Source organism: Thermobia domestica, chromosome 6 (genome assembly GCF_964235325.1).
Source record: "Thermobia domestica chromosome 6, izTheDome1.hap1.1, whole genome shotgun sequence".
Lineage (NCBI taxonomy): Eukaryota > Metazoa > Arthropoda > Insecta > Zygentoma > Lepismatidae > Thermobia > Thermobia domestica.
Window position 1 is genome coordinate 78633041 of NC_137459.1, and position 24689 is coordinate 78657729.

The 24689-nt window shown below is 37.3% G+C and overlaps 1 protein-coding gene across 2 annotated transcripts in view; it reads right to left on the reverse strand.

Annotated features, from left to right (window-relative positions):
* Positions 1-4339: 4339 nt before the first annotated feature.
* Positions 4340-24689, reverse strand: part of LOC145687694 (MAM and LDL-receptor class A domain-containing protein 1-like) — a 120746-nt gene continuing 100396 nt past the window's right edge. For both annotated transcript variants that reach the window (XM_081761151.1, XM_081761152.1), the window contains exons 14-18: positions 22553-22640; positions 18254-18415; positions 15027-15238; positions 10613-10778; positions 4340-4986 (exon numbers count right to left, since the gene is read on the reverse strand). In XM_081761151.1, the coding sequence (XP_081617277.1) occupies positions 4934-4986; positions 10613-10778; positions 15027-15238; positions 18254-18415; positions 22553-22640 (681 nt within the window). In that variant the 3' untranslated portion in view covers positions 4340-4933. The remainder of the gene's footprint in view (positions 4987-10612; positions 10779-15026; positions 15239-18253; positions 18416-22552; positions 22641-24689) is intronic.

The window sequence follows — 24689 nt, forward strand, 5'->3', positions numbered from 1 at the left end:
GAAGACATAGTAGGAAGTCCAATTTTGGAGAATATGCAGAGTATGGAAGGATAAACAATTGATTAGCACGACAAGTATGCCATCTACTGATAGCAAGTGGAGGCCGTCCAGAGAGCTACAGTTCACTGGTAGACGAAATTTGGTGTGACACAAGTGTGTGCATATGGTCAAAAGATGCCTCGTCGTTGAATGCCGCAGTCCTTCCAGCAGTTTCCAACCTTTGATTGCGGGCGAATTGTGAGGTTTAGCGAGTGTGTTTTATTCTTTTATGACATTGGTGTCCGTATTAGACAGAATACGGTCACAGTGCAGCGCATATGGATCTCAACGACCGGGTTATAATATGCGCCACAAGGACAGAGGGTTTGTGCGTTAAAGCTCTGGCGGATCAGTTAGCCACACACTGCAAACTGACCCAGGAGTGTGCAACACCACTCAGTGTTCCTACGAATATTCGTACGCTGTCTTGCAGAGCAAGACATATTTACGCGACATCTATTAGTGCGGTTTCCGCTGACTGCACAGAATTTATGGGATACTATAATGGCTTCGCGAATGAAGAGACGAATGGCAGGACATCCTCTTTTCCGACGAATTTTGCTTCTGTCTGCAGCATTGTTATGGCCGCATCTGTATCTGGCAATACTGTGGGACTAGGCTAGGCGACGCTTGCATTATGCTTCATCACGTCGGTTCAGCTCCTAGCACCGGGCGTTATGGCGTACAGTGCCATTGGATATCGTGTCTGTTTATGTATCCTATGCATTGATGGACATTCCACCAGTCAACGGTTCATTGAGGAGGTGTTGGACCCGATTGCGGTCCCTTTATTTCAAGTTCTGACGTGTACTACATTCCATTAAGATAGCGCGGGTCTTCGTGTCTCAGGAGAACATAGAAGGGCTCATCCTCTAGGTGCCTCAATTTATTGTAGCCCTTCTGACCGCTCACAGTGGGATCACAAGCTACTGCCCATTGCCAATTCTGCACCACTATTGTCACATTGTCACGCGTCGCATATAGCCTTAAGTTTACCGTTTGCTATTTGTACATCAGATCTCTGTCTGCCAATTTTCCCGTTGCTATCTTGTTTTGTTATCTGTGTTGCATTTCTAATGGCTAGCAGTGTATTAATTAGAGGATTAATATAGGAGGGAATAACTAATCTTTATTGTAGGACAAAGGATTAAACCAATAACCTGTTATTTATGTTCTAAGGCCGTAATCTCAGCAATTGTTCACCATGTAAAGATTCACCTGTATTTCGTGAGTATCAAACCTACGAATACTAGGGAAGAGCTAAAAGTAAAATACAAGACTTTCTTCCAGGTTAACAAGATTCCGTTTCTAGTGCTCTGAATTGTGAACTGGGTGTAATACGCAATGTAACTAGTAGTCTTATCAGGTATGACAGTATTACAGAGAAGAAAAAGATGATTTTGGATGGAAGGAAAAATAAGGAGAATCTGATGTTTGCAATCATGTTCTCTTGCTGATCAATAACACTGGATTTTTCTTTACTATGGATCGGAAGTCAGTAACTGGAAACTGGCTTCTATTTTATCAGGACTTCTAAAGTGAAAGGATAGTCCATTGCCTCGTTTCCTTCCTGGAATCTAATGTCTGGAGGTAGATAGTTGTATCTCGGATTAGTCTGGTTCTGTTTCTATACTAATAAACGACTGTCGTAACCACAGCTCCTTGATTTTATTCCCGAAAGTACAGGGCGGCCCAAATTAGGTATACAGACCATCGTCAATCAAGTGTGACATTTTAATTGATTGATATAATGATTTTATTTGCTTTTGTTTGTTCCGAGCTTAAGGTATAAATGAAAATAAATTAAAAACAAATAAGGAAGAAACTAAATCAATACCTATAAGGATAACAATAAATAAATGATATAAAATGTCATGAGCCGATCAGTACGTGGCTGTATACCTACTTTTGAGCCACCATGTATTTATAAATAGAGAAATGTTATTGTCATCTAAAGATGATCCCACAGAAGACTATGACATTCGTATTTATGTTGACACACACGCACACAGTAAGTTTCGAACACGTATGTAAGGTGGGGAAAGAAGGGAAAATCTGCAACTTTCATGTATAAATGATGTATTATACGATTTTAGCAACCCATCCTTCTGGGAATACATGACAGTTTTTTTTAATTTTTTTTTTTAGATATCTGAGTTGAAAATTATCTTTTTCAGTCAAGAGAATTGTAGCCAATTTACGTAAATGCTGCTACAAAATGAGCTTTTCTACTACTTACTTTTTCCCCGTTTACCTCCAGGCTATATAATAGTTAAATCAACAAAAATATGCAAAAACAACAACTGTTTCGTACAAAGAAAATTATGATTATTTATCAGAGTTGAGTTAGAGTTGATTTTGAGTTTAACGTCCCGTTCAGAAGCGAGGCTATATGAGACGACTATTTATCAGAGTAATCTGGGGAAATTATAACGAACACTTAGGGTCATGGTCATACCCACGATAAGATTGATTGATTAATTCGATTTTAACTTTTATTTTCAATACCCAGATTACATGAAACCTCGTACAGATACATTCCTCGTATTACATAATTCATTCCGAGAAATCATCATGTAACACGAAAATGCATAAAGTGAATTGAGTTTAACAAGTATAACACAAGGATAGGTGTAGTTTGATAGGAAGAAAGCAACTAACACATCAATCTATGCTTTATTTTATAATTGTATAATTACACAAAAGTTTACTCTATGCACGTTAAAAGCTGGCATATTTAAGTCATGTGAGAATAATTGGTTCTGGTAAGTCAGGGTCACTTTATTGCTCTATTAAAAGGCATAAATAGAAGGTTAGCGATTTTTGGCTCTTGTCAGAAAATGATCTGTACTTATCTGACGGGTAGTATTCTTCTATTTGTACAGTTTCTTATAGAATATCAAACAAATTTGAATTTACCTGAAATCTTTGGCATCTTTTCCAGCCTTTATCTTAATTTATGGGATTGTTGTGGTTTACCTAAATCACTTTATATCGAAAACGCGTATAAGGATACCTGTACAAAATTATGTTGGATAAAAATTGCCGTATAGTTAGATTGTTTCTCAGTCTCGAAGGGAATAGGTTGTTTCCAAACTTGAAAACGTGAATAAGCGGCTCGGGCGAACATAATGGTAAGATCCTCTTTCAGTGAAATTGAATTATTAGGTAAAAAGGGCTGTAATCGGACCACAGACGAAATGAAATGGAATGAAATGAAATTTGTGAGTTTTCCGGTTATGCCGGTTAAGCTAAAGGAGACGATGATGATGAGAGATGAATGAAATGGTGGAATGAAGAAAGTGGGAGGAAACGAGAGATCCCCGAGGAAACCCACGCACACGGTGTTTGTCCACCACAAAGTCCACTTGGCGGGAGCAGGGTTTGAACCCGAGACCCCAAACACCAAAGATGAACGCTCTACCACTTTTTTTATCTAAAAAGTCAACTGACTCACCGAACGTGTTCCAGTAACTTACTTAAACTACTTATATCTAACTTTAATTGCTTTACTCATTTTTACTTGCTTTCTCCAATTACCTAGAGCGACAGGGACACGAACACAGAAATATCGAGGACAGTTAAAATCACAAAGGCTCTCCCACCGGGAATTGAACCCGGGACCCCGTACACCAAAGGCGCACGTGCTAGCCACTAGACCAGCAGGGAGGGCTACCACTGAGCCACCGCGGCCCTATATGGATCACAGATGAGTATGTAGGGAATTTCATTTCGGAAATGTACCTGGATATGGGAGGGGAAGCTTGTTTTGTGTGTGTCATTACATTTTATTGTATGGAAATTGTCAATATTCTTCTCCAATTTACTTGAAAGTTAGAAAATGTGACATATTATCGTGTTCACTCAGGTCGCTCATATACATAACATTGTGGAAGAAAAAATGGCCGACTGTGTAAATAAGCAAATTTCTGCCGTCACGTCAGTGAAAATAATAAGTTTAAAGTTGTGTCCAATTCTTCGGACATCATATCAACCTGACCTTTTCATAGCTATACGAACAAAGAAGCAAATACTTTTAGTTGGGTTTAATTATGCAGGGAAGATGAAATTTGTAAATCCACACTTTCAGCTAAACTTTATCGCTATTACAGAATATTTTACACTCCTATAACCGCTAGAAATTAAAGAAAACAATGCTCAATATAAACTTGGGAACACTAGTCGTAAGAATCTTTCATTTCAGTTTATTTCTGCATGAAGATAACTGGAAGCATGAGAAATGGAAAGGTTCTGTAGGTAACCACACTTCATTAAATTGTCAATATCAAAGTAGTTTCACATTTCGACAAACACTTTATTGATAATAAATAATACACATACAAAATAATTAAATACGATAATAAATCTTCCCTCCCTATTGATTGTACTTTACACAATGAAATAGCAAACTATAAAAATATTGTTAATATGGCAAGTACAAACATTTTGATCATAGATAAATCAAAGGTAGCAATATACAAAAAATGGCAGGAGGCACACTGCCTGTTAAAGTTTATTTTGCAGAAAATGAATGTACATAGTATTCTAGGTACATATTGGACGGATTTGATTTTAGATTGTATCCTATACTTCTCTCGCGGACGGTTACATAATTTTAAGTTTGATATGCTTCATGTTTATTTGGTTCTCTAGAATAGATTAAACGAGTACTTCTCGACTTTAAAAAAATGTAAAGAGCAACGCATTATAATTTAGAATGTTTTCACTTCTTTCGGTGATTTTCAGTTAACGAAATGCATTGTTATTCTGCGTATTTTTGATTTGCTGCTTCATACACAACGCATAAATATACAAAAGTCTCACTTAAAACCACCGTGATATCAATTTGTACAATTCCTTCTTTGGCAATTTCGAAACTCTTCCAGGTCTTCGTTCATAGTTCTTCATCCTCCTCTTCTTCTTGTATTCGGGCTTTGTCAGGTCGAACTAGAAGGAAAGAAAGAATAGTGTAAGACAATCTGGATGCCATAAATCTACCATTTAAAGATATGAGTAAATACATGGAATTGGTTAATTCAATGAAATCACTGAACTAAGATGTAGTCTCTTTGATGTAATACAATTATTCGTTAATTACTTAGGTTAGTTATAGATGCATAACGCAATAAATTACCTTAAATTCTTTAGTTAGGAAACGAGTCTCATTTAATTAGATGGTAAAGAACTAGAAATACATACTAAATACTTTGTAAAATACGTGATATTTCATAATTACCTCCAAAATTTTGGAGGTCTATAGCTCAGAGACAAACTCATTCACTGGTGAAAATATCGCAATGAGACGAGTAAATAACCAAGTTTCTAACCTACACAGCAAAAAATAAGGTGTTAAAACAACACAAAATGACTGCCACTTTAGCATGTTACTTGTGTGTCAATTCAACACCAAGCTTTTTTTTAATGGCTAGTCGTAGTGACTAGCTACCTATAAGAGGGTTACGCCCTCTTTGAGGTGCGTGGTGGGAAGGAAGAAAGGAGAGCTATGGGAAAGAGATTGATGAGCTAAGAGATTTTATTTCATTCCATTATCATATCGATTTCAGAATCTTATAAAAGGTTGGACTTAAGGAACTTCGTTCCTTAACATGAGGTGTGGAAGGAAAGGAGAACAAAAATATCTATATTTACACATAAAACATATTTATAGCTATACACAGGAAACAATGTAACAGATTAATATAATAATATAACGTAATAAGCGCGAAAATAACGAAATAACAAATGATGTTGGAACATGGAGAAAACGGCAGCAACTATGATGACAGAGTTAAGGCATGGTAATTGTTAAAATGTAAAAATGGAGATGAGGGATGAAGCGAGGTGCATTACACAGGACATCACATAGGTTCTGTTAGTGAGACAAATGAAGTTATCTTCTGCCTAGGGGCAGCTCTAGGCGATAATGAGAGACGAAGGGAGCCCAAGTTAGACACAAAAGGGATTACTGTGCAGGAAAAGATGGATGAATGAAAGGAAGATGTTCATGAAGAATGTAATCTCCAATGACTAATAATAAGGGATCTCCGGGCGGTAAAGTATAATGGTATAGGGTGAACAGTAGCGATAATGGAGGATGAAGATGTCGGTGTGGTGTAGGGTGGAGTGCGAGATGATGCATTGCGTCTTGAAGTAAGGGATGCTGAGTGTGTAGGCGTTTACTGATATAGGTAAGGCGAAGTTTCTCAATGTGATATTGTAAAGTTGGGAATGAAATAAGGCGGTATAATCCTGAGTTGGGCTAGGTAATCGGATGCGGAAGGCGATGCGAAAAGCATGACGTTCAAGAACTAGCAGCTTATGATAGAATTTAGGTGGAGCGGCTACCCATGCGGTAAAGCCATATGTTAATACTGGACGGAGGAACACTTTATAAGTATTTAGAATGGTGTGCGGTCGAAGGCCCCAGGTGGTACCTGTCAAGCGCTTTAACAAATTCAGCCGATTGTAAGCTTTAAGGGTGACATGTTCCAGGTGTTTAGTCCAAGTTAAGTGTCTGTCGTATGTTATACCTAGATAGGTAACTGTGCGACGTGGTTGGATAGGAACGTGATCAACGTGTAACGTGAGCAGTCGTTGATTTCGATGAACTCGAGAGTAGCGTCCACGTGGTAAAAACACTATAGCTTGGGTTTTGGCCGCATTAATGGTAAGTCTCCACCTAGTACACCAGGATGTAAAGCGATCTATTGCGGTTTGGAGGAGAAGGTTGATCTGTTGGATAGTGGTAGCAAGAGTGAGGAATGCCGTATCGTCGGCGTACTGAAATAAATGAGTACGTTCGGGCAGTCGAGGCATATCTGAGACATAAAGAAGGTACAATAAGGGTGACAAAGCTGAGCCCTGTGGTACACCAGAAAGAAGAAAAATGGGATGAGATAAACAGTCATTAATTGAAATGTATGCCAGTCGATTAGTAATGAAATTATAGATGAGTCGAATGTATACTATGGGCAAGCGAAGTTGTAGTAGCTTATAGATAAGTCCAGTATGCCACACTTTATCAAAAGCTTTTTCTAAATCAAAGAGGATTAAACAAGAAGGTTGGTTTGAATTGTAGCAACACCAAGCATATTGCCTTCAGAGCATATCAGAAATACCTCGTTACTGGCAGTGAGTATTTGCATTGTTTTTTATTGTTTGTTATGAGCAAAACTTTGCGAAATATATTTCGCATTTATGGCAAGTAACTAATAATATTCTGTGTTTTCTGTAATCAGTCACAACAATATTGTTGTAAACCTGTGAATCATCTGACAATACTTACACAGATACCAGTGCTTCCATCTATTTTCTTTATCTGTTATTCTTGTGTTTTAGCACGTATGAACAGAAGATGGCAGAACTGCTGCCTATGTAACTGTCCAGAGAGACGAGATTTAGCACGATTCTCGTCTACACACACATAAGATGTTCTGTACCAGGGTATATATAGGTTTGTTGCTTAGCCAGGACCAGTCTGTAGAGCCACAAATAGACGAAAATCATTCGTATATGGTTGTATACTTCAATAAATATTTAACTGGTTGTGTACAGATACTACACAGCCCAGAAAATCTGCATCAGAAGATGACCTTTCTACGATTGGAGTTCTTCTGTCGTGGCAGGAGCAGCGCCAAAAAGCCGCCTGTAGCTGGAATCGACGGAGTTTCCTTCTAAATGAGCTCGATTTTTATCTCTGCGCAGAAAGGTGGAAGCATTGAAGTTGCTGAAATTGCAAAGCGAAGTGATAACGGAGGTTTTGGGAGTGCGGTTCGGAAGCGCCTGCAGCTAGTATGATTTATAGCCATATCAGTCTCATGAAATGTAATTTTCTGCTCGCGTGATTTGTCGTCTATTATTGATTTCTAGTGATGATTTTCGTAAACGAGTCACAACTTTAGGGAATGACTCCGACCTGTCTGTTCGTTTTTCTGCATAGAAAACGTCTTCTTTTTAAAATTCTCATAGCAGTCGCTTACTGCTTGTTAGTTGGTGATTCTGATCAATACATAGTTCTAAATCCGCGTCGTGCTGTCTCGACTCGACTCGATTTCAGCGAGTTGCAACACACAAAATCTTTATGTTCACCTAAAAGTTCTTTTATACTACTCCGTTCTAGCGGAAACGTATCTAATTCCGCGAGCCTTATAACAGACAAAGGAAACTTGGATATTTTTAAGGACATGCTTACGTCTACTGTAGGTAAGTTTGGCTCTGATCTAGAGATTTCTAAAGTTCTAGATGGACGTATAGGATTGAAATTCGTATATAGAATACAAATATGCATCTTGTTAGGGAGTTCAGATTACGCCAATTGGAGTAATTAATAAGAATTAATAACAATTTGAATTGACAACAATGATTAAAATTCTTTATAAATTTTGAATCTTAATATGTCTGGACCAGGTATTGGGATTAAGACAATATTAATTTTTATTAGAAAAACATAATTTTACAGAAACAAGGTGTGCCTTCCTTGCATTGATAAGTCTAAAGTTGCAGTGTTTAGACTTGATGGATTATTTAAGTTAAAGAGTGATTTTGTAATCTACGATGGCTAGTCAAGAAAGACTTGGACTGATTTTTTTCTAGGCAATTTATTATTACTCAGCAACAGGCACATGATCCTTTTCAAAGTAGTCCCCGCCCATTTGAATGCACTTTTTCATTCGAGTCTTCCAGTCCTCAAACACGTGTCGCGGGCCATTCTTTGAGAGGTCCTTCAAAACCGCCTCCGATGCCTTCAGAACCTCGGAATTATCGGAGAAGCGGCGTCCACGCAGTCTGGATTTTAGGGCAGGGAATAGAAAAAAGTCGCACGGTGCGGTAGGCGTCTCCACCATCCCCAAACCTTTGCAACAGCTCCCTGCAAGTCTCCACTCGAACGGCCTTCTGCTCTGGTGTCAGGAGTCGCGGAATCCATCGCGCACACACTCGGCTCATGTGGAGATGGTCATGCAAAATTTTGAAGGCACTGCCATGAGATATGCGTAGTGCGGCTGCCAGATCGTCGATACTGATGCGGCGATCTTCTCTAACAATGACTGCTGCCGTGTTAATGTTCACCTCAGTAACAGCTGACGCTGATACACCTGGTCCACCAGCTTTCGTGATTGTCATTCGGCCCTCTTTAAACTCTTTGAACCACCAGAACACGGTACTTCGTGGCAGAGCGTCATCTTTGTAGGCTGCTCTCAACATTCCTAGAGTTTCTGTTGCACTTTTCCCCAGGCGATAGCAGAACCGTATAGCTGCAAATTGTTCATCTCGTAATGACTCCATTTCTTCTACATGCGACTTCTAGAGGCGGCGCAGAACATCACCTGCAATAAAAAGTCGTGGTTACCAAACATGCAATGATTCCTTAACAACATTTTATATATATGCACAGCAAGACCCACCCTACTTGTATGCCAAACTATGAAGCTCCGGGAAAAAAATCAGTCCAAGTCTTTCTTGACTTGCCCTCGTAAGTTATATCACGCATCGCTGTGGTATTTCTTAATTCAGAGATGCAAATAAGCACTCGCCTAGTCGCCCGGGGCGAGTGGTTCATTGGTGCGGGCGAGTATTTAATATCATACCAAAGGTAAGTAAATGATTTCTATTGTGGGAAGTGGGCTAGTAGCTATTTTCTTGGGCTAGTAAAATTTTGTTGCTTATTTGCATCCCTGCCTTAATTATTAGTAACAACAGTGTACTTTATGATGCTGTATGGGTAATCTATTACGTGCATGGTTATTTAAGAAAATGTTACCCAAACATAAACTCATATCAGATTAAAATATAATACACACGAATATTAAAATATGTCGCTTTCTATGAGAAGTGGAAAATGTAGCATATCGAAATTGAACACAACAAATTGTACTGTAAACTAATTCATATTCGGATAATTTATTTATGTCTAAAACTAATCTTGCAGTTCTTATAAAACCTCAATACAAAACATCTTTCTTTTTTCTTCGAGTGAAATATCTCTAATCACAATAGCACATGATAGTTTTATAATAACTAAACTCTGTTCAACAAAAACGAATATTGATTAAACTCTTTCTATACTGCAAGTGAAATTTTCTTCACAATCGCACAATCTTGTTGAAAAAGACAGAGGAAAAAAAAGCTTTAGCCAGTACATTCTTGAAAACATTGTACGGTAATAACTAATATAGTAGTTTTTGATCTACAACGTTCGTAAGAAATTATTCAAAGGGACGAAGAATATGATACGTTCAGAGCACAAGGGAATTAAGTCCAATTATTAAAGTTGTGAGAAATAGAGGCAAAGTTAATACGGTACTCTTAAGTTAACACTGTTTCCCATATTATAAGAACTATTTATAATATCCGGATACGAAACGTTTAGCTCTGCTAAGAGCTTCAGATAGAGACCTTAAAACTGAGTGGAATTTATTACTTGTGCACTCAATTCATCATATTTGGCTTTTCTTCTGGAATGCTTCTTATAGAAAGGAATATGGGACTTCTTTACATGCGAAAAATTTTTTCCCTGAAAATGACTAAACATTAAATATGAATGAATATGATATTTTGGCTACTATATACTACATACTTGTGCAGCCGCCAGGTGCGAACGAAATATCATCAACAGCAAATCCTCCATTTGCAGCTTGTCCTTCTAAGATAACTTTGAATTCGCTGTTTGCATTAATTGGTACCTGTGCAGGCATCCATGTTGCGCGTGTAGTATCTATATGATCGGCTTTTAACATCCAAACCTGAGAATATAAAGTCATAATGAAGTGAAGTAAACTGAAGTTTGAATTTTTCCGCGTTAAAATCATATATAAAGGATAATGGATTTAACACACACACACACACACACACACACACACACACACACATATATATATATATATATATATATATATATATATATATATATATATATATATATATATATATGTTGTTCACATATATATAGATTAATTTAACATATCTTTATAGCACTTCCACAGTCTTTATCAAAGAAGACGTTAAATAAATAATGACTTACTGATATATGGGAAAGCTGCATGTAGACTTAAAAACATATAAAATTCTAGTCAGCAATATTTTAATCTTTTTTTTTTTTTTGAGGTATTGTTTTACGTCATTTACTTTAGTATGCCGTCTTAGTGTTATTTTGGCGATCTCACAATGTATACATATGCTTTTAATCAGTGATGTAATGCTAGTATTTTAGGTGGGTATACGCTCCATTCCTTGTTAACCTCACATATAAACATATATACGGTGTTCAAAAAACGGCGCCCACAGACCACATATAATAGGGTATTTCATAATTACTATTACAGCGTTTGGTGTTGAGTGTAGACAGGAAAACATGCAATAACAACTTTATTACACCGAAGTCGAAAGCGGCGTCCTTTCCGCGTTATGAGCGCGGAAACGTGCTGAAAATTGAACTTTGAGCATTAATAGCACAAAGACTAATAGTGTTAGAAGGAACAGTATTGTGAATTTCAGAGGGAACCTTACCTGTGTTTTCGAGAAAATGCCACATGCAAAATGTTCAGGAAATTACGCAAGATTTCGTTAAACTTTGCCACATTCAATCCACAATTATCTATGAGACCTTGACTTAATTTGTGAAATTCTCTATCTGGGGCCGTTCACACATATGGAAATTTCAATAATAATAATAATAATAATAATAATAATAATAATAATAATAATAATAATAAATCGGTCAAGAAGGTGTGAAGAAACCTTTGCAGATCAGCTATCCTAAGAGATGTTTTTCTTCATTCGCACCAGGCAAATGTCGGAATGGTACCTAACTTGTACGCCCCAAGTAGTCTCTTTTCCAGTGCCTTTAACGAAGGACGTTATTCCTCTGACATCTTCGTCATCGAGCCAGAGATGCCATAACAACCTTTATAATTTTAGCAAGTCTTCTCGGGCTATCAGCCAGGTGAAAGTATTGACATCCGACGTTTCAATGCAGTTATTCCATTCATCTACAAGGATTGTGGTGGCGACCGGAGTCAGCCAAGCCAAGTGAATTCTGTCTTCCCCCTCCAAACGGGGCAGGAACGCCTAGACCTTAAACGGCTACTTTGTCCAATGTGTATATTTTCTGTTGATGTGTTTGTGGACAGAATGCTTTGAGGCCTTGTGATTAGCTGAAGGAAATGCTGGCTTTTCGTTGGCTGAGGGATACCGGCCCCTGATTGACTATTTTTGTGGCTGCGAGAAATGGCTTTGTTGAATGTCTTCGTTCGTTCTTGAAAAGGGCCAACCAGATGGGGCTGAATTGAAACTCATTATTTCTATTGAGAATGTTTCTTTCACGTAATTCCCGGCAGAAGCTCATGTGGTTCGGATTCCACGTTAATCAGTAGGTCCCACATTATATGGCTTTCCTGCTGAAAGGGACGTTAAACTCAAAATCAACATAACCTTTCATGTGAGACAGCTATGGCTTTCTTTATTATTCTGTCCCAAAAATTGCTGCAGTCGACTACTGTGGTGATATTTGTAAATATCAATTGGCTAGATATTTAAGAATAACTCTTATATCATATCAGACAAGACAAGTATTCTGCTGAATTTACGGAGACTGCTCTGTAGATCAAGATATTTAGCACTGTAAGACGTTGAGGCTTTTGACGGAAGCTGGTTGCTTTGAGATAAAGATCCGTATGTGTCGGCTTCGTATATACGTTATATGAAATAAATAAATAAATAAGCTTACGTCTCTCTCTGAAGTCAAGAGCTGGCAAATTAACATGTCCTTTGGATTTTTCTTCGCTATTTCTCGATGTCTTTGCTTTTACATTTCCATCAAATGAATTTACAAATGTACCTCTTTTCATTTTTTATAACTAATTTTCTAGCACCTTCTTGAACGTCTTGCAAATTGCGAAGCAACTCTTAATTCGTCAGAGAAGCTTAAACACTATTAAGCAAATATTTTCGCAGTGACGTTTGTGCTGAAATGATCAAAGATTGCTGTGAGATGCTCATACGTTACAAGTCTTTAATGACTTTTGTTTCTACCCCCTCCTGTTAATAAATTGTCTTCAAATATTCTTTTTATCTGAATGAAACCGAAACAACAAAGAAAATGTTTATTTTTACACCTCCTTTTTTGCCCAGTAGGTTGCGGGGAAGCTACTACTGCAGTACTAGCTGCTGGGTATTTATAGAAGTAAATTGTCGCTTTTTTGATGTCAATTGAGGCTACAAATGAACAGTACTTATACAAGGTTCGTTGGTGTAGTTGATGGTATTGGGAACGACGATGAGTGCTTCAAACTAGACCGACGATAGATCACATGTTTTTCTATTTTTGTGGAGATCAACGATTTCTTGGGGCAAATGTATTCATTTAATTTCCTTTTAACCCTTAAACTAAAGTAAAGTCAATATTTTTTCAGAACCTCCTTCGGCGATTAGAAAGGAACTGGGTCCATCCCATATTGTTTCGCTCAAATTGTATCCTATTGGCAGACTTTGAATTTGGATCAAAGAGGGCGTGAAAACTGTGGCTATTCCTATGTCCAAACATAAAAATTTCAATGTCACTACATGAATATAGCCATGCTCGTCACACTCAACTCTATCTCCCACTGATCTTTAGAAACAGAAGAGTTTCTTAGAGTTTCCAAGAAAAAACATTTGGAAGCAGCTTGGCTTTATATAATAATACCAGAGGTCAGCTTTCAGAAGATAGGGACAGCGCATCTGACATCTTGAGGAAAAGCCACTGCAGGTTCAGAATGCTGTTTTCCATTATAGAAGGGATTCTCGGAAAACTCGATCCCCACACCCCGAAAATGCAAACATTTTAAAACAATTAGATATCATTCGCAGCAACAGCCTGGTGACGAGCTGTTTTGTGAGATTTTTTGTTTTGAAATACAGAACATGAAAAGCAGTTGTTGTTTGTTCCAATGAAGTGTGTATACTATGGATCGAATGTAGCGTATACCTGCATACTTCCTAAATTTTAAGTAGCTATACACTAGTTTCCGAAGGTGGCTATACGCCGTATACCCGCGTATACCCTCCATTACATCCCTGCTTTTAGTAATGAACCATGGGGTAGAAAGTGCGGTAGCTCACTCGTAAAAAAGCTTACTTTTAGTGAGAAATGTTTCTGGATTGATCCAAGGAAATGTGAACTTGCGGTGAATAGCACCGAGTCTGTGGGTTTTCTAGAAGTTCTCACGTTTTCTTATACATTCTCATTCCGCCGATTCCTCCATAAGCATTCACTTACTTTAATCATTCTTTAACTGTTATCAAATTGTTTGTTGCTATGTTAGTAATACAAATATATTTGAAATATTTCTCAAATTACTTTGAAGAATATTTTGTGTTTCGACTTAACTATATCTTAGTTCCATTAAGAGGAAAACTATTACATGAAATGTTATAGTTAATGGCAATTCACCCCATTATCCTTGACTATTTCCGACCCCAACTAATATGTCTCATTGGGAAGCTTCAAAGAAAGCACATGCAATCTCATGTAAATCTGATGTTTTTAAAGAAATATATTTTAAAGATAGAGATGAAATCAACCTCTTCCCTGGGGGTCGCGGTGGCTCAGTGGTAGAGCGTTCACCTCTGGTGCATGGGGTCCCGGGTTAAACCCTGCTCTCGCCAAGTGAACTTTGTAGTGGACAAACACCGTGTACGTGGCTTTCCTCGGGGTTCTCCCGTTTCCTCCCACTTTCTTCATTCCACCATTTCACTCATTACTTATAATCACCGTCTCCTTTAGCCTAACCGGCATAACCATGGGACGTAAAACTCAAAAATTCCATTTCATTTTTCATTTCAACCTCTTCCCTTGACTGATGTTAACCAAAAGAACAAAACTATTTTTTAATTGTTAAAGAAAACACATGGTGTGTTTCATGTTTGAATAATTTTAACAATGTTAATCGTCTAACAGTTTTCTAAGTGTTAATAATTTTGTTGTTCATAACACACAGAAAAGAGCTACTTACTTTCTGTGGTGCTTCTTCCACATCGTTAAGACTGCTACTGTTATCCATTCGAATGACAGTTAACTGTGTAGATTCTCCAGATCCAAACACTGCGTACCAGAAGGTAAAACAAAGCTGGTCCTCTTCTCCTACTGGAACAACAGGTGACACTAATCTAGCGCTATTAGGGTTGTTAGGATTTTGATTAAATAAGTCAAAATAGACGTAGCCCTCTGAAAATTGAAATAGAAAATTATTACTTTACTTCTACGCAATACTTCTAGTAATATACATAATTAGTCTTTTATAATTTTCAGCAATATAAGGATCATAATATGTGTTTCAATGACAAAGAAATACAGAATTCAAGGTTTTGTTAGATTACACGCTTCATCGGCGAGAGAAAATACACTAATAAAAATTAGTTTCGTTCGTGTGACTTTATCAATAACATTTATAATGACTTCAGTCCTATTCTAGAAACTAACAGATAATGGGAAGCATACAAAATCCTGTAGTTAGCTGATACTACAATACATAGCAGGTTCAATAATTCATGATTAGTTCGGTGGTTCCTGGTCAGTTCATTAGCTCCCAACTCCATTATTTATGTCTTCCTAGGACAGAGCTCGTAACATTGTGAATCAAATATCTCCCCGATTAGTTTATGATGCTGAAAGCTAACACCGACATTTCTGCCCTAAATTAGGAATCGAACACATGGCTACATATAATAGAGTCAGACATGCTAACAATTTGGATTCATAGGGTAAAATTATCATTACTTGTTTTCGCGGGAAAGACTCAGACAATGCACTTTGCTGACAAAAGTGAGTTTTGTATACATAATTTTCTCGAAAAGGAATCTTCGATTTTGTCCTACTATTTTATAACCCATTCTTATTAGTGACACAATAATATAAGACTATGTATTTTAGAAAAAAAATATTTATTTCTAATCATCCTGATACTTAGTAGATCAGTTTTGATTGGGAGTTAGAGTAGTTTGAAACCAATAATCATATACTTGAGCGAGATAATTTGTGTTGTAGATCTGCACATTTTCTTTAAAGTTCAAAGTCATCTTCGGGAAAGTCATTAGGTTGGTGTGAGTAAAATGTCTGATTTGACGTCTGGTAATAAACCCACCTCAGTAACACAACACAGAAATGAACTAAAGTCACACATCTAGCGTCATAAACTCAGTACACGTCCAGTAAATAGGCTGTGGCACCCAGACAGTCAAGAGGACATGCGTTGTTGAACAGGATCATATGAAATCTCATCATGAGGGACTCACAATTATGAGTGATTATTATTTACGAATCTCAACTGGGACATTGCGCATAAAAAGCCGGAGAAACATTAACATCTTATCTGAGCCAGAAATGGCGAACGAACACACAATTCCCCGTTGGTTTGTCAGATTTCGTTCCGTTTATACATCACAAAATGAACCCAGTGTGTACCAACCAGTCATGTTTGGATGTATTTCTCAGGAACATACCGGCAGTAGAAATGGACCCTACAGAAGAGTGTTCGTGCCATTGTAAACAATTTAGGCATACAGTATACCACTGTCACTCGGAAATTTCGTGAAATTAGTAAGGGGAACAGTTGGACTCATGGGCGCCACGTGCATTGACACCGGCCAACAGGAATCGCTGTATGAAGGTGTGCAGTTCTCTGAATTTAAGGAAAAACTGAAAAATAAATTCCTGCATCGGATTGTTACTTCAGATGAAAAATAGGTCTGCTATGACAATCGTATACGGTCAAGACAATGGATGCATCATGATTAACGTTCAGGACGGTTTACTAAACCATTTCTTTATAGACAGAAGATGAAGACGTTGTTGCTGTATGGTGGTCTATGGTTGAATTAATTCAGCATTTCTGCCTCTGTCGAGGAGAAACCACCACTGCAGTACCCCATGAAATGCACCGCAACTTTGCCTACAAGCATCCAGTAATGGTCAAGAGACGCGATATCCTCGTGTTGGATGAATATGTTTGTCTCATGTCGCTCAAAGGACGGTGCAGGTTTTCATGAGATTTAGTACGAAACCCTTCTTTACCCATGGTATTCCACTGATATCTCTCCTACAGACAACCTCCTCTTCCGGCAACTCCGTCACCTCTTGGGAGGGAAAACTTTTCCTGAATACCATGCGGTGGGACATGCTGTCGAAAACTTCTTCGCATCGCAGATTCTAGTCTTACTGTGCACAACAATAAAATCAGTTTAAAGAAAGGATGCGTTTTAAAAATACCGTATGGTCTGAAGTAGCCAATTTTGGCGTAATTGGACCATATGTGTTTCAAAAAGACATATTTAATGACAGTGAATTATGAAATTTATATGAGGCGCCTAGTATCAAAAGCTACAAAATGCACTTTTTAACCGAAATTGAGTTATATGTCGCTTGTTATGTTTGATCTAAAGGAATTCCATAGAAATAGAATTTTGTTTAAAAGCTTAATATTTCATACTGAAAAAAATAGTTCAAATATGGGACTTTGTACGCGTGTATACGAAGCTTTACTACACGTTTGCAAATTTAGCCGAAACCAAGCGAAATGGATGTGATGGATCTTGATACTAGGCGCCTCATATTATCTTAGCAATATTTGCTTTTTCGAATAACTTTGCAGGCAACAAATTGACCCTACGGACATTTGGTTGCAACAAGATGGACCGACTGATCATATATCAAAGATATGGATGACTGTTCTGACATAAATATTTTCCGGGGAGTATCTCTCAACAAAGCAACGTAGTATGATAATCTCGATCACGGAGCTATCGTCATGTGAATATTTTCTATGGAGTTACCTAAAAGGCCATTAATGTTTATGGACAAAACCATACTCTAGAGAATACTTAAAAGACAGAGTTCGAAGGGAAACAAAGACAATTTCACGAGATGTGACCCAACATGCTATGTGAAATTTCAGTGACAAGTTCCGAGATTGTGTTATCAAGAATAATTCTTCTTTTGCATGAAACCATTTTTAGAACATGCATTTTCTTTGCTCACTTTTTTATAATTAATATATGGTGCTTATTTGCTGCAAGCAAATGCAGTCATTGTGTTGTTTAAATTACAACCATGTCCTATGAGTGATTTCAAAAACTGTTAGCTTTGCCTGTAAGACCCTGTACCTTTATATACAACATTCTAACTACAGTAGTGTTGTAGTAACAGTATGTTAAAATGGTTAATGGTAGTTCTAAAAAATTATACCTGGAGCACCAAAAGTTTTATCTGGTAGATTAGCTGGTCTTCGTTGAACAGTAGCTAGCCTCCAAGAAGATGGTTGTCTTCCTTCTGTGTCGTTAATCCATGCACATGTATCTCGTTCAAACCTACACTCTCCTATCCGTACGGCAGCTGCCGTTGGGGTTGCTAAAAAGAAGATACAGAATTTAATAATATATATACAAAAACACATTGTATAAAACACATAGCAAACAATTTGTTACGTTACAAAGATATATGTTAAAAATATCTGTTAAACTGTAACTGTATCTGTGTAAAAATAACTGTTAAAAATATATTATTTATTTTTCATTAGCAGATTTATATTTCTTTAAAAAAAGAAGCTTGATGATATGGACTTATATCAATGCTCACTGCGTTAAGGGTTTTAAGTTCAAAATGGTCTAATTGAACTTTCCAAGGACAGTTTATAGAGAACATTTGATGCAATATTTAAAATATTCAGGTGTTCACCAACAATGCAAGGTGCTTAATAAATACGTAAACTGACTTTACAAAATATGAATTTTTCTCAAAAGATTACTATTTACAATTTTTGGACTTACAATTTTTACGCAACAGACACAGATGGATGGTCAGAACATAAGAGAGCACTTAAAGCCTATTTGTATATATTTTAGAAAAGGAACACTTGCACTATATTTTCAGTCTATTTGAATGTTAAAATTTTGAATTCACATTGAGCTTGTCAATATGCTTAATGATTTACATATTAAACTGTACTCAGCAACCAAATGTCTGCCGAATATCAATATAATATGTAATGCATACAGTATACAATTATTGCTAAATTACGTTGATCAAGACAATGCAACATTAACTACGAAATGTATTTACGTAGAATACTTATAATTATTCTTACGAAACTACGTGTATATTCAAATAGTATATAAATGATCTTTATGCATATGAAAATACACTGCTCCACAAAACTTAAGCAACTCGAAGAAAGTGGCAGAAAATAAAACGACACAATCACTGCACCAAGTATAATGAACAAACAGACGGTCCAGATGCACAATGCAACACAAGCGAAGACGAACAATACAGTTAGGATGTACAGGGTGACCAAAAAGTTCAGCACTACGATACCTCAACAGATGAAGCTGGGTTGTGCGAGGGCATAGGCAGTCAATATGGCATGTAACCACCACGAACAGCTATACAGGCACGACATCTGGCACCCATGCTGCAAATCAGAGTGTTGATCAAGTCTTGCGGCAGATGGCGCCACTCCTCGAGGAGAGCTGTTTGCAGGTCAGGGAGAGTGTGTGCTGGTGAACTGCGCTGCGCTATTCGCCGCCCAAGAGCATCCCACACATGCTCGATGAGATTCAAGTCCGGCGAATATGCAGGCCATGCAATACGCGTAATGTCTTCGCTCTCCAGATACTCGGACACACGATCTGCACGGTGTGGGTGGGCATTGTCATCCATGAACAGGAAGTGTGGGCCAAATGCTCCGCGGAAATTGCACACATGTGTATTGAGAATTTCATCCAGGTACCGTTGTGCTGTCAAAGTGCCATGTTGCACAATATGGAGGTCCGTTTTCCCGTCCAGCATAATTCCACCCCACACCATAATGGAACTACCGCCATAGGAGGGCCGTTTATCAATGAAGTTTGGGTGATAGCGTGCTCCTGGCTCGCTCCACACTAAAGTCCGATCAGAATCTGACGACAGGCTGAATCTCGACTCATTGGAGAACATGACACGCACCCACTGGTGTTCTCCCCATACAACATGTTCCTGACACCATGTGTAACGCGCACGTTTGTGCTCCAGTTTCATGGCGCACACAGCGCAGGCCTTTTTGCATACAGTCCTGATCTATTGAGTCGCCAACGAACAGTTTCACGACTAACGCGTTGTCATGTAGCCTGAAACAACTCATTGGACAGGTGAGAGCATGAAGCTTGACGGTTACGTTTGACAGAAATTGTGAGAAATCGGTCCTCGACGGCCGACGTCTTCTTCGGACGGCCTTTTCCATGACGTCTACTGACTTCACCTCCATTTTGAAAGCGATTGCACAGCATCGACACAACACTTTTGTTCACGTTGAATTCCTGCGCCACTTCCACTTGCGATCGGCCGAATTCCACCGCCCAATTGTTTGCCCGCGGTCAAAGTCACTCAAATGTCGTCTACCAGCCATTGCAATGTGTGTACCCCACACAAGAACCACTAACTCAATGCTTGGAGCCTCGGACACTACTGGGCTGTGGTGTACGGCTCATGGCATAAGTTGTTCACCGCGCTTGCAACGATGCTGCTTATGCGATAGAGTGGGTGCTCGACTTGCCTGTGTGTCTCTGTGTATGTGCATGCCACTAACCAGTGTTGAATGGGCCCCACACGTCACTTATACTACCTTCTCTCGGGTTGCTTAAGTTTTGTGGAGCAGTGTACTATTCCTTTCACCAATTCTTCTGTGAGCATCATTTACCACTTATAGATGCAAATTAATAAAAATCCTCTTTCATGTGATATGTGTGCTTTAATAGGGCTTTGTATATTTACTATTTCTTTTTTATTTATTGTCACTTGGGTAAAGAGAATTTACGTAACGTTAGTTTTTTATTCATGGAAGATTGTGGAATGCATTTTGAGCTTTACTTGCATAAATTATCTTTTATTATAATTAGAAGCTAATAATAATACAAGTTAAAATCCAGAAAATAGGTAAGCTAACATAATAACAATTCGTGGTGTTAGCAACGTGTCAGAGTTGTAGATTACACTTTATTAGGAGCCACTCAGTGGTGAAGCATTAGGAGGTCGATGTACTCACTTCCTCAGAGTTGCGTTTTTTACCTTCTTGAATCATACAAAAAAAAATCGTAAGAGTTTTATTCAATTTTTAATCAATGTGTATATACAGTATAATAGTTTCTATGAAACAAGAAGAACAATTTCAACAGTTTGTTGCAATACGTATTTCCCTCTTTCACAGGAAGTAAGTGCACGAAAACAAAGGTTAACCTTTAAGTGAAAATGTACCCATTCTCTGAGATGCGGAAAAGACACTCACTGAATAACTATCATTTTAGTTAGAAACAATTGACAAGACAATTTATTTGTTCAGTGAGCTGAAGAGGACAAGTAGAAATGCTTTTAACTGGTTTTGTTTTTCTTTTATATTTTATTAAGAAATTTTTAAAGAATCTGAAGAATGCTCTTTTTATTTCTGTTTCAGGAAGAAGTATCTTAATGTAAAGAAGAAAGCAAGTAAAACGAGAAATTTTACGAATGGTCTAACGTGTGCGGTGTATAATTTTATAATGTGCAAAGTAGAATCGTATATATTTATAGAGTAGTAGATATATACGATTTTACTATATTTAAAATAGTAGAATATATTTATTGAATTCAATATTGCGCTGAAGAGTTTTCATTTTGTACACGAAACTACTTTACATATTTTCAAACATGGTTGGTGCGTAATCTTGCCATCAAATAGTTGTAACAGTATTCTTAATATTAGAGGTATACAAGCAAAGCCTGCTAAATCCATTTTTCAATTTTGTTAGGAGACGAAACAACAGTGACTCCCTTATGTTCCAGAATTCTTGAACATTGTTTTTGCTTAGTGGTCACTACTTAATGGAGATGATTGAAATCTACCACTAAAGAAAAACAATTGTTCAACAATTCTGAACATAAGGGATTCACTTTTTTTTTCGTTTCCTGACAAAATTGAAAAATGGATTTAGCTGGTTTTGCTTCTATAACCCTGATTTATACTTTGTAAATCTCAGAGATACATTAAGTAAAAAGTATCTGATGTACAGTTATTGACAAAAACAAATAGCATAAGTATACATATATGCTTTATAAATATACCTATAGATGTACATATACATATAATTTTATTTTTCACTATGAAAACACCAGAAACAACAGGCCTTCCCCGCTCGCATAGTAACTTGGTCCTGCAACTTTGGTGCGCGGGGTCGAGAGTTCGATTCCCGGTGGAGAATCCTTGAATTTTGAATGCGTTATGGTGGTTTTTGTTCAACCTTAAATTGTAGGTCTAGGTCTCATGTAGCATCAGTTCTGTAAAGGGACAACAAACTCCAACCATCCTATTAATAAACTTAAACAGCATAATACTACTTTCTTCCATACATACACATGAAAGTTTTTCCATAAGACGCAAACACAGACACATAAACATAAATAATAGTACTCTCTTAGATGTTCACTGTAGTAAACATTTGTCAAATAACCATTCAAATTTTCTTCATTTTTACTTACTTGAACACGATCCATCAAAAAATGTAATGTCATCAAATCCAATAATGCCATTCGCTCTGCTAGATCCCCAAAGTCCTTCAATTATTACCTAAAATGAATAAAAACAGCAGTTACCATGCAATATAGTCAAACCATATTCGAGAATACCAGATCAAATGTTATGCAGCGATTATTTAATACAATATATTATTATTTTTAAATGTAGGGTAAACTAGAGTGCTTTGAATTAAATAATTTTCTGGAATGTTTAGTTCGAGCCTCGACGTGGATTATCTTGACAAAAGTTTCATTTCTTTGTCAGTGATACCACGCTGTAATTATTTTATTACAAAAATAAAGCAATATTTGCAAAACAGTAAGACATAATTGAATCGTTTTCTGTTAAGAGAGCGTATGTGCAATAAACAAAATTTTCGGGAAATGACAAAAAATTGTTTTCTCAAGAGTCGGTTTGGTTATTGAAAAAAAGAAAAAGATGTGTAAGTGTACATGATTACTGATTGTTTATTAACTATATAGGACGTAACTCTGAATTAGTATCTAATCTCCATAAAACATGGTGATATAAAATGTGAAATCAGGGTTTCTTCTGAACTATATCTAAAATATTAGACATTGTTACATTGACAGTATATTGATGAAAGACATAGCCTACTAATGATAAAAATTAGTAATAATTATAATTTCAAAGCAAACATTTTGCCTCCCAAAAATCACTTTAAAAATATTTAATCTGTGCCAAGATAAGCTCTGAATTAACACTTGTCATCACTGTTTGTGTCACTCCGACTTGTAAAGTACTTTGACTTCCATGTTTACCGATATCGGGACATGCTGAAGTTAATGCTGGAATAGACTTTGACCACCTAGATGCTAAATAAGAATCCTGCAAAGCTAAATATAGTGCCAGTATAAAAGGTAAAATTTTCTCACCTTATCCTTTTAGGAATCAAAAACTGTGGCGACAGAGAAGAGACTGATCGTCAGCTGGTCTAACAGCAAAGCAGGCAATTGCAGTGGGAAGAGACATAACTGGGAATGCAAGGAAGTAGCGGGGCAGAAGAAAATAGACCCTAGTTTAATTGTAGGGTTTGTATTTTTAAGCCAAGCAAGTTTTCTTTAAGTTTTATTCCCCAAATTCCTGAGCGTGTATCTAGATTCCAGTACAACTGATAGACCGACCAACAGGGCCCACCAATATGTTATAATATTATAATAATATAATAATTACACTTCGTACTGTGCTTTTCAGAATAATGTGCTACTAGTACAAACCAGCAGGATACAACATTTTAGGAAGAACAAACAATACATTATTCTGAATGTGCCAACACCTTATAACATAATGCATTTTTTATGAGTCAGTCTCCTTCATATCACTGATTGGACGGCAGAATGGAATAATTGAGCGATATAAATCTTTATGTTCATCCAGTACTTAATCCATACACTTTTCCAAGTCTGATCTCGTTCATCTTCAAAGGGATAGCTCCTGTTCTGTTCAGTCTAGTTTCAGAAAGTAATACATTTTTCGTAGGGTTGAATGGCATGATGAAAGTGTATTTCATTAGTCTATTAACACTTGGAAAACCTGTTCACGCTCATCGATTGTTCGCAGAATAGATAAAATGGTGAAGGCTGCTAACCACCTAAGTTATTTCATCCTTTCTCTTTTTGTTCCTTGTCTCCAGAGAAACTAGAATTTTTCTTATAGTATTGTGGGGTGACCTGAAATCTAAAACATCTTCACCACTGTATTCAACCACAATGAATTTATCAGATCTGCTACTGTGAATAATCAACTCCACCAATTCATGTACAGTGTAAATGCGATTACGTGTACTAAGAGTTCGTTTGATGATGGCGGAACTCCCGTCACATAGAAGGTCACTGGGATCACGACCAGGAAAGAGATTTTGGACATATTTGTTGTGTAACGCTCTTCAATATTATGCTCCTGCTTATTTGGTTTTCAGTAAAAAGGACGTTAGTGGAATTGTTCCCTTTTAACAGAAAACGCAGATTTCAGTGATTTGTATTTTCAACACGTTTCAAGGAACACACGCCCTTCGTTGCATCTACCTCTAAAATATTCAGTTTCTAAAAATATGGAAATCATAACATATATTACATACGC